Source organism: Pteronotus mesoamericanus, unplaced genomic scaffold (assembly GCF_021234165.1).
Source record: "Pteronotus mesoamericanus isolate MK-2021 breed Mesoamerican mustached bat unplaced genomic scaffold, CSHL_Meso_final contig_27, whole genome shotgun sequence".
NCBI classification, from domain to species: domain Eukaryota; kingdom Metazoa; phylum Chordata; class Mammalia; order Chiroptera; family Mormoopidae; genus Pteronotus; species Pteronotus mesoamericanus.
This window is the reverse complement of record NW_026555115.1, coordinates 6,814,286-6,829,245: the sequence shown is the minus strand read 5'-3', so window position 1 is coordinate 6,829,245 and position 14,960 is coordinate 6,814,286. Positions and strand designations below refer to the sequence as shown.

At 46.0% G+C, this 14,960-nt stretch overlaps 1 protein-coding gene across 1 annotated transcript in view; it reads right to left on the bottom strand.

Moving 5' to 3' along the window:
* Nucleotides 1-1,841: 1,841 nt before the first annotated feature.
* Nucleotides 1,842-14,960, bottom strand: part of MARCO (macrophage receptor with collagenous structure) — a 41,943-nt gene continuing 28,824 nt past the window's right edge. The window contains exons 8-16 of the mRNA XM_054574933.1: nucleotides 14,165-14,263; nucleotides 14,022-14,057; nucleotides 13,433-13,531; nucleotides 13,275-13,337; nucleotides 5,715-5,759; nucleotides 4,697-4,795; nucleotides 4,116-4,160; nucleotides 3,277-3,453; nucleotides 1,842-2,092 (exon numbers count right to left, since the gene is read on the bottom strand). Of these exons, the coding sequence (XP_054430908.1) occupies nucleotides 1,962-2,092; nucleotides 3,277-3,453; nucleotides 4,116-4,160; nucleotides 4,697-4,795; nucleotides 5,715-5,759; nucleotides 13,275-13,337; nucleotides 13,433-13,531; nucleotides 14,022-14,057; nucleotides 14,165-14,263 (794 nt within the window). The 3' untranslated portion in view covers nucleotides 1,842-1,961. The remainder of the gene's footprint in view (nucleotides 2,093-3,276; nucleotides 3,454-4,115; nucleotides 4,161-4,696; nucleotides 4,796-5,714; nucleotides 5,760-13,274; nucleotides 13,338-13,432; nucleotides 13,532-14,021; nucleotides 14,058-14,164; nucleotides 14,264-14,960) is intronic.

The window sequence follows — 14,960 nt, the reverse complement described above, 5'->3', positions numbered from 1 at the left end:
AAGACAGCTTGGAGATTCAGATGGGAGAGATGACATATTTGTTGCAGGCAGTACTGAGACAGGCCAGTAAGCCAGGACAAGTGGAATAGGGAAACTGAGACAGAGAGCTGAATAAATGGGCCAAGCAACTTACAGCCAGGTACAGAAGGTAACCTCCCCAGAGGTAACATCCAGGCTTCAGTTGTGTTTCAGCTCCAGACCCAGAAAAGCAGCAAAACCTGATGGGCAAAGCCAGGACCTGCTGTAATGACTAATGACCCTGGCACTGCCCTGGTACTGACCAGTCAGTGGAGACCATGACCCTGAAAGAGCACACCTGGAGAACTGGTGAATATTCTGCTGACACCCTCCCTTGAATTCCCAACTGCAAGAAAGAGATAAAAACCTCAAGACAAAGAACCCAGCAGCACTCTCCCTCTGAGGGGCAGCCCATGCCATTCTCTTCTCCTCTACTTCCCTCACTTCTCCCCTACTGGCCCATATCTCTAAAGTCTCTGGGGCCCTATGAGATTTGCAACCAGGGGAGCAATGTGCAGTGATAACTCATCTCCCACCAACTCCCTGAACCTGACCCCAAGGCCCCCTTTTTTCTGTTTTCCCAGCGAGCAAAGGCAGCCCATCCTAGGCTTCTTCTGTCCTAAGCTCTTCCTTGTTTTATTATCCCCAGTTTTAATAACCACACCCTTGTAGTTACCTGGACTCATGCTGTGAAACATTTCAAAACACTTTATTTATACATTTTCAAAATATTATATCCCAGAACCCCTGAAATGGTTTAAAATGTCTTCTTGACATTTCAAATTCTCTCTGGCCTACCATTCCCCCATCCCAACATTCCAGAAAAAAGTGCATCATTATAGAGGTTTCTGCCAAGTTAAAATAGCCAGCTTTCAAGCCTCCCTCCCTGCCAAGGTCCCTCTCTGTTCCCCTGCAGTTCTGACACTTCTTATAGAATTTTGCACCTGCAGCCCCTGAAATTGTGGCAGCTTCTGGGTGATTGGCTGAGCTCCCAAGGGAAACCCCAAGTGTCCCAGTGAGGGCCACTTGCTCGTGCTATGTCTATGTTGGGCAGCAGCCAGAGCTGTGACCACTCCATCTCCCAGGCCTTCCACTGCTCCTCTCTAGGTTCTAACCTTAGCTTTTACCATTTACAAGTGATGCTCGCAATTTTCCTAATGCCCTGAACCTAAGCAACTCATGGGTCAAGTGCAAATGATGATGCGTCAGAGTCAAACCATACATGCACCTCGCTCTCAAAAATTCAACATTCATCTGAATAATTTACAACCCATGGAGATGAGGGGAGAGGGAGAGAGAAAGAGAATGTGATAGCACTCAGAGAAAGTATATATATCCCAGAGGAAGTCAGAAGCCAAATTTCTCAGAGAGGGTGAGTGTTCTACTGTCTTGGTTTAACCCAGTCATTGATTGAGCAATTATTTACTGAGCTCCTGCAGGGATGGATTCAACAGACAGAAGTCCCTGCATTTCTGGAGCTCACATCATAATAAGAACTAATGTTCATGCTTAAAGGTACAATTCCTATATATCATGCTGAACAGCTACAGTGCTGGAGGGAGAACACGCTACGAGAGATGCTCCATGAATTATTGAAGGAATTGTTATGACTAATGGTGACTACAGGTGGTCTTCACTTTCTGCATCTCATTTAGATCCCCTGTACCCCCACCCTCCCCATGGCTATAAGTGGAGACTCCACTGTCCCTGTGTGCAGGGGCATGTGAGAACTCAGTGCAATGTTGTGTGCATTGATTGGGTATATCAAGAAGGGATGGAAGGTACAAACTAATGATTGCAGCCATAGCCATTTACATTGCCAAGTATCACTTTGAGTTTTATTGATGACCCCACTCCTGGGGAACCACTCAGAGAGTGCTGGCCTTCCCCAAGTGGGTCCTTCAGACACCTTGAGGGCAGAACGATGTAAGGGCTACAGCAGGTCAGCTGCATTCCACACCAGCATCTTCATTATGGTTGCAATTGTGAGAGCCCCATTCCCTCTTGTTGCAAGTCCACAGGGTTGTCTCTGTCCCTTGACATGCAACATCATCCAGCCAAATCGTACCAGTGCCTAGATACAGAGAAAGCAAGGAGGAAAAGAAGCATGGGATTAGGCTCAAAGTGGGATTAAGTCAAAACTATTTGTTGGTGGTTGGGGGCACCCATTTGGGATAGACTGCCAATTTCTCTGACATCATCTCAGGCACAAGGTGCTGACAGCTGGACTATTCTCTTTTAAGGACTCTGCCTCTGTTCTTCTTTCTGCCCTTTGACACAGTCTCATCCAAGTATTTAATATTAATCCATGCACTATTTGAAATCTCCTCCTGGGGGTCTCCCAGCATTCATCTCTTCCTGCTAGTTCACTACAGAGTATCCATATTCCTCCCAAGCATTCATCTTCTTGGAACCCCCTTTCTTCTGATATAGTTGATTTCAGATTAAGAGTTCAGAGGAAAACAGTTGGATTGTTTTATTGCAGTAGTTGACACCACAGTGTGACCATCTATGTGAGGGAAATTTTCATTTTAAAGTTGTTTTACAACCCACCTGGACTCATATTAAAAAATAATTATGCACTTTGGGGTAGAATAAGGGCAGAAAGCATTTGGGGGTGGGAGCAGGGGGAATGGGCCTAGTGTCCTTGCCAGGTCAGCCTTTATGGCTGAAGAAATGGTCTCAGCCTGAGGACTTAACTCCTTTATTGAAAGCTTGAATCTTTTGCTGAAAGACACAGGCTGAGTGTCTAGCAACCCAAAATGATTTTAGGAAGCCCCTGCTCTGATTTGTTTTCTCTTCCTTCACACCTTCTCCTTAATGGTGATCACAGAGTAGGCAAATCCTGACCTCTAGTCTCCAGATAGCTGGAATAAATGCCTGTGTTTGCCTGCCTTGCATCTTTTCTCTATTCTTTAAAAACCAGCATGTCAGCTATTCTTTGGAGAGTCATGCCTCTTGAACACCATCAGCCATACTGCATTCTAGCTCAAGGGCTGGACAGATATTGACCCAAGTCAAGCCAGCCAGCGCCCCAACCAAGCCTTTGCTGTCACTCTCGAAGAAAGGTCATATTTCTTCAAGGGCTGCCAAGCTAGAAAGATGTAAACCTAGGGCCCTGAGTTGTAGAACTTCTCAGTTGCTTGAACCAATCTTTTTCTTCTAACTCAAAGCTCACTGAATCACTTACAACCAAAAGGAGAGAAAGCCCATATCAGCTCCTTAAGGAAGGAGGCTGCTGGTTGAGGACTCCCTTACCAGCTCCCACATTGTAAATGGCCTTTCCCGCCGAGTAACCCAGCATGCGGCAAAAGACAGTGGCATCTGAATTGTCCCAGCTATCATCGCAAATTGTCCCCCAGGAATTTCCATAGAAAATTTCAGCCCGGCCTCGGTTCACAGAGCCGATAATCCTGACAGGTACCAGGGAGTCACCTGGGAGAAAACACACACGTAAGAGAGGAGAAGAAGGCAGCCTAGGGCTTTGTGTGAATGTAGGCTCAGCCTTTTCATTTTGGGAAGTTCTATAGTTAGGAGAAGGAAACCCTCCTTCTTGGCCAGGAAGGTCCCACATATGGCACCAACATGATCTGGCAAGCAGCCTTCGTGGCCCTGGGCCTGCAGGCATGATACCATAGGACCAGGGGACTCTGTGCCTGGTCTTGCAAGTCCAGCTGACCACATCTTGCTTTGTGTTGTGGGGAGAAAAAAGAAAAGTTGAGAAAAAAAGGAAGGAAGGAAAAAAGAGAGAGAGAAAAAAAGGAAGGAGGGAGGGATGTAAGAAGAGAGAAATGGGAGGGAGGAGAAAGGGAAGTGGAAGAAGGAAGGAGGGAAGGAAGGAAGGAAGAAAGGAAAGAAGGAAGGAAGGAAGGAAGGAAGGAAGGAAGGAAGGAAGGAAGGAAGGAAGGAAAGAAGGGGCGCTGCTGCACTGTGGTTATTGCTATGAGTGGGCTTATTTAAAGAAAGAGCACATTAATCTTTCTAAAAAATAAGAAATTTTTCTGAGAACCAGGGCTTCTCCCCTTACCATACAATCAATTTTCAAGTATAGAATTGACTCTAAAGCACAAATTAAAGAGAATAAAAACAACAATTACCTTTTTGACCCTTTTCTCCCTTTGCTCCTTGAGACCCAGGAGACCCTGTCACAAGGAGGAAAAACCACATTAATTGAAGGGAATGAGACTAGGACCCTCTTTCCCTCCTCTGCCATCCATGGGCAGGAGTTTGGAGGGGTGCGGAGGAAGTCAGATTCTCTTTCCAGCTTTGCCAGTGACTTGGCATGATGGGGACAGGGCGTTCCAGGGGCATCATGAGTTAAGCGTGAAAAATGGACCTAAGCCACAGCAGGAAGATCTAAGCTAGGTTAGCAAGGACACTGAGCAGGTAAGAGACATGGAGTGAGAAAGATCTCTTTCATGGAGAGACCTGGTCAGTTGTGGAAACTGTCTGGAGTGGCCAGGGGCATGGCTGGCCATGGTGAGTGCAAGTTTACACGCCTGCCTCTCTGAGTGTCAGACTGTGTCTTGTCCACTTCTGTAAGCTCAGTGCTGAAGCCAATCCCAGCTCAGGACCTGTTCACTAACCCCCTAGACCTTGACCCTTCTGGTCCTGAAAACTCCCAAGCCCCTTCCATTAGGGATTCTTCAAAACCACAAAGGGGAAACAGAGGTCTTACCTTTCATTCCTGGGTCTCCCTTCTGGCCACTTAGTCCAGATGTGCCCTTGGGGCCTGAAGGCCCTGGGCTTCCCCTCTCTCCCTTCATGCCTGCAGGGCCTGGGGAGGAGAGGGACCACTCTGTTAGATGCTGTGCTCTGTCAGGGGGACCAAAAGCCTTGGTGTTTAATGAATGAGTTGTCCTTAACTAGCAGGTGTTCCCTGTGAGTTGGGCTGTTTGGATGTTCAGCTGAGCCGGTGGGGGCGTAGTGTCACTCAGATCTCCTGACTCCCATGTAAAAGGCGAAAGATTTATACGATCTGAAGAGAAACCAGAATATTCCTGACTCCCATGTAAATGCTGGTTGAAAAATCGCTGACAGGATTCCAGAGATGGTTGGTCTTCATCAGAATACAAAATTGGGTAGAAGTTCTAGCCATTCTGGATGAATTTGCTAAAATGTTTTTAGGCCTCAATTTCCCCTTAGTAAGTTAAAGTAGGAATAGAGTACACTGTTTGTGAGGAAGAAAGACTGCTCAAGCAGTTTGTCTGAGAGGTGTTGCCTTAGTACTCCTCGGGCTCAAGCTGCTGAGAGGACTAGAGAAGCTGTATGGAAAGTGGCAGGGTGCCGAAACTCCAACTACAAGCAGGGGCTTAGTGAATGAGGATGATGATAATAGTCCAGTGAGAAGGAGGAGGAGGAGAGTAGGGGCTCGAGACACCATGGTGGCTGCACAGCCTGAAGCCACTACCTGACCACTGGCTCTCCTGACACTTTTTATCCTTTACTACCCTCCACCCCAGCCCTCTCCCTATACCCCTCAGTTCACTAAGTTCCTGTAACTACTCATGTTTTCCATGGAGGAGATCTTAGGCTTGAGTGACAGAACCCTGGAATCTTAGCCCCAAATCACGTTGGTCCCCAGCCACTTTGGGGAAAGGTCATGGCAGTGTGTTCAAAGTCAAGCGACCCGCCCTCTGAGCCTGAGCCTTTCCAGTCATCATTCTGAGAAAATTAAAACAAAGTTGGCCCTTTACCTGGAACTCCTGATTCTCCTTTTGTTCCTTTCTGTCCTTGAAGTCCTAAGATCAAAATAAAAAAAGGGAAGATAATAAAACTTGTATATTAGATACTTTTAATCTTAGACAACCTCCACCTTTTTTCTGATTAATGCAGGTGGAAAGAGACATTGGTTCTTCACGATTGTTTAAAGCCTCTTCAGTAGAGCGTAAAAGGAGACAGACTGCAGATAAATGGGGACGTGTGTGTTGGGGTGAAAGAAAAATGTATTGGATGGCAGTCTGGGTTAGACAGAACTCAGATTTCCTGGCTGACCTTCTTTGCCAGCGATATCATGACTTGGTGCCTAAATCTAATTCCATTATTTCCTATTGCATTTTATTGTAAAAGAATTGATAATTTGATAATAAAGTTATCTTTATTTCCAAAAGACTGTGGAGTATACTTAGTGGCCACAAGGAGCTTTGGGGGCCCTCACCCATAGTAGATGTTCAATAGTTCAGCTCGTTTATTTCATTGTGCACCTCAGTGTGGCTAAAGATTCATGCAGCTAAAGGGTCTCATGTCCCAGAAATGGGAAAATAATCACTGCAATCACTGGTGATGATACTATTTGTAGAATCATTCCTCCCTCCCTTCATCCTTCCCTCTTTTCCTTCCTTCCATTCATCCTTTCATTTACTAACTTCCATGGAATGTCCACTGGTCCCAGCACCGGATGGGATCCTGTGGGATATAGTTTATTGGTTTAGCCACATCATGGTCTCTTGATTTTAAGAGCCAAAATTAGTTTTATTTCAGAGAAACAGGTCTCTCCATGACAGTTACATAAGTTTGGGAAAATGAAAGCTTGATATTGATATGAAGTAACAGTTACCAGAGGGTAACAGTAAAAATGCAGACAACAGCTGTGCTCATTACCATGCCCTCAACTGGTGTCCCTCCCATGGTGCGAGCCGAGCCTTAACCAAAGGCCCACCTTTGATGTTCAACAGAAACCACAGTTACCCTCATTGCCAACTGGTTGAGAGAAGTTCCCACCTGAGGAAGTACATGCCTCCCAGTTCCTGACTTTCTTGAGCACCTACTGTGTGCTGGTCAATGGCGGGCAAGCTAGAAGCCTGGTAGGACTGGGACCTCTTCTTGGAATAATGAACCAAGGAAGTTGTGGCTCCTGGCAGCCTTTTGGATGTCTTGCCTGAGGCTGGACACTGCCAGGGAGCAGGGTCAGAGGGTCAAGGAGCCATGAACTGCCACTACAGGCCTCAGTGCCAAGAGCAGCAGTATGCACTGGAAGGACCTGGGAGGGCAATGGCTCCAGTGCTTCATCTGAGAGATAGAGACAGGACTGAGGCTAAGATCTTCTTCTAGGAGCTGGAGGTACCTTAGAGGCCTGCCGTTAGCAGGCAGACCCTGCTCACTCAGGCCATTTCTTTGTGCTCTGGTCTCTTTGTCTAAAGTGCTTCACCCCTTGGTCCCCTGGAAAACTCCAATCAAGCCTATAAAACCTGCCTATAAAACATCAGACGTCTTTGACTGTGAAACTTTCTCTGGCCTTGCCCACTGATGGTACACTTCCTTTCAAGGCAGCAAAGAGACTAAAGTTGATGCCCTGGGCTTGTGTCCACTTCTATGATCTTGAGCAAGGTGTCTCCCTCCCTAAGACTCCCTTTCCTCCTCTGAGGCTGAACTCCTCACATGAGCCCCACATGAACTCCTCGTCTGCTTCCCAGAGAGCCCCTGTTTGCTGTTGACCTGAGGTTACCCAGGAGAGGTGGCAGATATTTTCTCTTAGCTTACCTGCATCTGAATTGCATATGTCCAGATAAAGGAGGTAAAGTCATTCAGAAATGTGTCCTTGGTTATTGTTAAATTTTAAAATGGTCATGTCTAGACTCTTGGACCTCTCTGCGTCCTAGAGAGCACCATATTGCAGAAATCTCTACCTGAAGATCTTGTCCATAGAAGCCAGGTTCAGGAACTCCAAGAACTGTGACCTCCCTTTATTGTCCCTCTCACCCCCCAAAAAAGTGCCCTCTCCAGCTGTCTCCAAAGCACCGATCAACAAACATCCTGTACAGACAGGGACCACAGGAAAGCCCTTATTCATTAGGCCCATGATCCCTTTGGCCTAACCCTCCCTTACTTCATTTCTCATACCCTTCCTCCCAGCCTTTCACCTCTTGGAGACTCAGTGTCTGCTGCTGCCTGCACTATGCTGGGCACCCTGCTAAGGGCTTTACCTATACTTCCTTGCTCCACCTCTCAGCTACCCTGCAAAGCAGGGCCATTTACCTCTTTACAGAGGAGGAAAAAGTTGTTACAGGATTATCTAAGGAGAAGTTGTGGTTGGATCCACTAGGCCCTGTAGCTGCCAGCTCACTCCTCCCTGGAGTTTCAGTCAGTCTGTTCACCTGGCTCTGAAGGTGTTCCCAGCTGGCTGTGGGCCATTCCTTTCTCCTAGACACTTAGTTAAACTGGAGTTTGCCTCAGAATCACCTGTACAGGGTTTGCTAAAGAAAAAAAAAAACCAACAACAACATGCTAGGCCCCACCCAGAGTAGCCGATTCAGTAGATGGACTTGGGACAGGACCTAAGACTCTGCATTTCTAACAGGTTCCCAGGTGATGCTGATACTGGTGGTCCAGGGACCAGCCTCTGTGGACAGTCTTCCTGTCTCTGAGCTCCTCACATGTCTGAGATGTCTGAGTGCTCCCAGAACCTCTCGCCCTGGATAAGATGCCCTCTGATACGTGTATGCATAATGGGTGGTGGTTTTGTCTTCAAAACTCCCCTCTTCAAGTGGAGGAAATTGGAATTCAGTTTTGTTTGACTTCTCTCTAAGCCTCACCAGACTTTAGAGGATGTTTTCTGAGTGGCTGTGCAATGCTGTTGATCAAAGGACCAGTAATTACTTCACTACAAATCAAGGCAGCATCCTGATTGGATCAAGGAGAGAAAATGGTTGAAAAATAGTATCTAGAAGTGTATATAAAACTACACTGGAAAGCAAATGAATGTTGGGTTTTCCTCTTTACCTGGGTATGACAAATTATAATCTCAGAGGGCCCAGCATATTTATTTGCAAGGGTTTTACTCAGGGAAGACATTTCTTTCTCCAAAGTAGTTTCGTTAGAAAACAAATGCCTTCCTATTGTTTAGTGTTCTGCCTAAAATCTTAGAATGTTCCTGCTCCATGAGAAAATTGCCTATTTAAAACTTGGAGTGCTGCTGAGCTGGCAGAAGCCACCTACTATCTTAGACTATTCTTCACACCACATAGAGGAGGAAATTGAGGCCCAGGGAGGTCAAGTACTGACCCATCATTACCACGTTAGTCAGTGGCAAGTCCAAGTTGAGGCACAGGCCTCCTGAATGCAGGAATTTCCAGTATATTAGGAAATCCCTTCAATATCATTTTGATATACAGGCTGAGTGCACCCTGGCAAATTTAGGATTAATTTAATAACTGACAAATTGAGCCATTTGTCAAAAAGTAAGAGGGTGGGTAGTGGACCCCAAAATGGGAGGCATGTAGACTTCTGCAAATAACTCTAAGAAATTTAGAGAAAAACAAGGAAAAAATTCATAAGTGGCAATTTAATAATGTGAATTGGTCGAATTTAATAGATTCTTGGACTCAGTACTTAGATATGGGGAATGGAATTAACTGAGAAATTAAATTTACAATATAGCACTTGATTGCTATCATAAATTATTTTTTGTTGCTTATCTTTAAAGTAAAACATTACGGATGAGAAAATAGATTTCAAGTTATTTTGCACTTTGGGTTTGCCTCAAGAGGAAAATAAAAGGACATAGAAAATTTAGGTTCTTGTTATATTTTAGACTTGAAGGTTGTTGAGATGCAGAATTTCTGAATAGATTGGTGTTTTGGAGGTTAAACATTTTGGTTGCTGCTAACATCATTCCATAGGGTGGAAATAGAAAGACAAAGGCCATTATTACCAGTTGAAGTGAGTCCTTCATCATTTCCAAATGAACTTTATAAAATTTTCAGCTAAAATTCCTTTTGTTGTGGGGCTTCTTTTTTTGCAAAAAAAAAAATTTTTTTAATGATTTTACAATTGTTCAAAAGATGAAAGGTGAAAAAAACTAAGTTTTGGGGGTTTTATAAAACCCTGTTTTATGAACAGTAAAGAAAATTACCATTAGAGAATGTTCTGCTGGGTGGTAATACTTAATGAGCTATGCAGTTTATCTTTCCCACAGAATGAAAGAACTTTCCTCTTTACCATCTCTCATCTGAGAAGTCTCCTTTTTCTCAAGAAGTGTGAACAAGAGGAAACATTGCATCGGAATGGGTTGGAGTATGGTTAATGACCGTGCGTGACACACAGAGAGTTGATGACTAAGCCAGGATTTACTTTCCTACTGTGGGGTGAAATGTACAGGTGATTCTGATTTGTCCTGACTCCTATACTCTACGTTATTCTACACAAAAAAGTCTGGAAAAGTATATATTTGGAATCAGACTTTGAGATTAACTCCTGGATTCAATGTATTTAAACTGTGACCCTGGGGAAAGCACTTACCCTCTGGGAGATTTTGCTTCCTCGGCTATAAGGTAAGAGGGACGATGAAACTCAGAATGTGTGGGTAGATGAACTAAGATCCTGGTAATAGTGTCCCAGGCACACTGTCTGGCCAGAGGCATTGTTGATAATAAACAGGCCTCTTTGTTTTTATTATTAATGCACAATATTGAAAGCTAGCTGTTATCCAGGCCAAGCCAAGACACTGTAATTTCTGTTTTTATCCAATGAAGCTAGATAGCCTCTTGAGAGACTAATGATTTTATTTTTTAAAAAACGGGAAAACCACATCCATTGGGAAAGCTGGCTTCGTGTAATCAAAACTGGACAAACAGCATAGGACCTCTGGTTTGGGGAATATCAATGTTCTGACACTGAAAAGGATGCACTATCGCCATAATGAGTTCTCTCCACCACTCACCACCCAGCCATCTTTCTTCCACTCCAGAAATATAACCTCTTCTAAAATTCATTAATCTTTTGCTTCAGGATGTATATAGACCTGGCTATGATAGGCCAGACCATGGTCCTCTCTATGGAAATTCCCTTCTGAGATGCCCATGTGGACCACCAGCTACTTGTTCAAGACAAGCATTTGGAATTGTGTGGGAAACTTATGCAAGTTTACATAAGCTGTAATTAGCACGTGCTTCAAAATGAAAATGTAATTCACCATATTTACTTGGGCAGTGGGAATTAAGGAATTACCCTTAGCATTTGCCTGGTTGGTATTTACAACTGGGTCTTATTGATGGAGATCCCTGTAATGGTGCCCAGTAAACAGACAAGGTCTCAATGATGGAGTGAAAATGACCCCGAGACTGCGTGCTAAAGCGGGGGTGGAGTAAATGAGGAAGAACCATAACAGGGCCTGAGAGTTTCTGATTTTCTTCTAAGAGCAGAAGAAGCTGCTGCAGCTTCTGCTTTTATCCTTTTGGACTGGGATAGAGGGAGAAGTGTCACTTATCAGCAATGTCCTGATTGAAGCAGGGGACATTTCAGGCTGTTTGGGGAGGAAGGTGGCATGATAAAGTGTAATGGATAACACCCAAGCTTTGGATGGGCCACGCCTGGATTTGAATCTGGTCAACATCTCTTACTGTGAAATAGAACTCCCAAGACGGCTCATCCCATTGGTTGTCATAGAGGTGCTCACTGTCAGAAGCTGCTCATTATGCAAACCCTTCCAGGAGTGCAGAACAAGATACCCTGCTCTCAGACAGTGGGAGACACAGACTAGGGCCCGGGGAATGGGCACTGCATAAATTTGGGTAAAATTGTGTTTTACTGCAAATATTCTTGCTTAGTATAGCAATGTGGGGTGTGGGTGGGGGTGGAGGAGAAGGGATACTCTCTGCTTATAACTGAGGGAGGAAAGCCATCATATCTTTAAGCCAAGCAGAAGACTCAGGGGTAAGACAGCCTCAAGTCCCAAAGTCAGATATCCTAAGATTGCCAGAAAAGAGGGAGATATAAGATCAGAAGAGGGAGACGACAAGTCAGGGCCATCTGACCACCACACCCAGATGGAGTCTTTCTGGGAGGTGACACCTTGCTGGTTGTCTTCAGGTGGCATTAGGTAGCAGAGTTCCTGCCTATACTGACACACTCTCTGTGAAAAAGAAATCAGCTTCAAGATTGGGTGAATTGGAAGGACAGTGGGTACAGGAGCTGTCTATGCCATGAGTATTGACAATCTTCAGTAAAAGCTTAGATGTCAAAGGCCCAGAGTCCAAAAGCTGGCCAGGAGGTGGCCTCATCTGCCCCTCTGACCAGAGCTCCTGACTCCCCACTTACAAATTTAGACACCAACTAGATGCCAGAGACAGCACTACCCTACAGAGCTCTACCTCAATCCTCCATGACTTCGCCTACCCTCCCTCTAGACTTCCTTTCCCCTCCTGCACATGTCCAAGCTCCACTCATCCTCCAAGACTCAGCTCAAGCTCTTACATGACCCCTGCATTGGTCTGCCTTCTGCCACCCCCACCAGACTCTAGCCACTGCTAACCTGAAGCATTTAACGAGGTTAAGTCCCATTTGTTTAATTAGTTAATCAGTCAACCACTTGATCAATGAAAACAGACATCTTGCCTCTGATGTGGGTTCATAGCATGGCCCTGGGGTGAGGGCATTCAGGTTTGCTAAAACCAGCATGACCTTTGCTCTGGCAGAGGAGAGGACTGCAGAAGACTGCCCACAGTCATCCTAGGCAGACATGCAGCCCTTTCTCATGGCCCTGCACTGCCACCACACCTCCTGGCCTGCACCTGGCTTTCTAAATTGTAGGCGACATTGTTCCATGCAAATGCCTACATCGAAGTGTGCCTGACATAGTCTAGCAAATGTCAGTTTATCTCCTACCCCAATCTGTATGTCTGAGGGTAGGAACCAGGTCTTATGCATCATGGGGGCCCAGCACCCAACACGGTAGCACAGACTTTCTAGACCATTGCAAGACCCAGACTTGCATAACGACCTAGATAAAATTGGCATAGTTGTTCATAAAGTAGACTGCATTGGTATGATGGTGTATAACCTAGACCAAGTTGGCACAATGGTTTATAAAACAGAAAAAATCGACATGACAGTTTATAACACTAGGCTAAGTTGTTACAATGGTATAGAAACTAGTCTCTGTGAGTTCAGTTGCTGTGGGCTGCTCTTCCCAGCATGAGAACCATGAAAGAATATGCAAGAAGAGGTTTCTTGATACTCCCTGCCCGAATCCCAAGTCAGCAGAAGAGACTGAAAACTATGCCCACAGTTGGAAGGCAGAACAGATAGACATTGTGGCCGAAGTGCCCTGCTCTCCTCTTTGATGTTGGAGGTTTAGTCATGACATTCAAGGCCTTTAGGAAACCCTGGGCAGAGGAAAAACAGTCCTAGGACCTTCAGGGGGTAAAAGCACAAGATACCCTCTGCCATCTTCTACTGGGCTGCAAGGAGCCAGTCCTCCTTCCTGTTCATCCCTGACACCCAACAAACCCATCCACACACCCACCTACACCCTCTGTTACCTGTGTCTCCTTTGCTTCCTTTCATGCCTTGGGCTCCTGGACTCCCGGGTGCTCCTGGTAGTCCTAGACAAGAGATGCCATGGCAGGTATAAGAGCTGGGTAAATGGATCTTCAGACATCCCTCCCCAAGCTCACCACAGGACAGAGGACCTCCTCACCTCTTAGCCCAGGGGCACCAGCACTGCCAGGCTCACCCTTGGCACCTGGGGATCCTGCTGCACCCTGAGGGCCCTGAAAACCCTCTGCTCCAGGCGGTCCTGAAAGTTAAGTCATGACTGCAAGGCTGGGGTGGTTGGCAGAGGGCCTGGCTGCCATCGCCTCAACACACATCTGTTCTCAGCAGTGAGATTCACATGTCCTAACACCACATATGTTCCCTGGGCAGGTTTAGAAGCCATGAAGTAGCCCTAACAACGGCAGGGGCAGGGGGAAGGGGAAGCATTGCAGTCTACTACTTTTTTACTTTCTTCCATTCACTGCTGCAGTTTGGGGCTTGTGAACTTACTAGGAACCCTGGGTTGCAAATGTCCAGCTCCAATCCTAGGTGTCAGAGTGGGGTGAAGCTCTAAAGGAATATCAATTGAGCATGCTGCTTTGTTCCTCTTAAGAGGGGATAGGTTTTAGAAACCCCAGATGCTCTAGATTAATACTACGATGAAATAAAAGATAGCAGAGTCAGGTCCTGGGCTTGGCTTTGCCCAGGAAGAGTGGGAGTTGGAACAATGCCCAGATTCCTACAGTTCTTACCTTGATCTCCTTTGATTCCAGGAATGCCAGCCATACCTAAAATTAAGAAGGACTTTTAGGGACTCTTTTCTCCTCTAGCTCCGTCTTCCAGGAAAAAAAGAGAACACCTATAAGCCAGTGGACCTGCCCACACAGCCTCTTACCTGGAGGGCCTGGTTTTCCTGAGTCACCTTTAATCCCCTGGGTTCCAGGGGGTCCCATGACCCCCATGTCTCCTTTCATGCCCATGTCCCCCTTGCTTCCTGAAAAATCAAGAAGTCATAGTCAGGCATGGGACAGGGGTAAGCCTGGGCACCAGGTCCCACTCTGACACATCTCGTCCCACTCAAAGGTAAGATGTAAACACCTAGGTGCAAACAGCAAGAAGACAGTTCTTGGTCCTCGAGTGTTCACTTTGGCAGAAGGCCCAAATGGCATTTATCAGAGGGACTAGAAATTATTTCCTTGGAGGAATCTGTTGGTGTCTCACTCCTCTTGGTCAGCCACGCCAATCATTCCTGGCTGTATAAGGTTTCTTGAGCATGACCTGGGCCTGAGTCTGTAATTCTATGACTTCCATGTCTCCATCAAAGGGGACAACCTTGGAAGCAGAGCAGTATCAGGGAAAAGACCAGTCTGGCACCAACTGAGCAATCACGTGTCTGACTTCAGAACTTTCCAATAGAAGCTAAAGATGGAGCATGTCCCCTGGAACTTCACCACTCTAGCATTACCCATCTGCTGGGACAAAGAGGAAAAACCTCAGTACCGCCAGGGCAGGTCACACTTGGTTGGATGAGCGGTGGGTAAGAGAGAGCTTGTGATCTTGGGAGAGGAGACTTAGGAAGAGGAAGGGGTGGTCAAAGTCCTGATTTCTGAGGAACTGAGTTGCATTTCCCCTCACCAGCCACAGTGCTCCCAGGTTGTAACTGGGTGTGGGCTCAGTGCCCTCCTATGTGA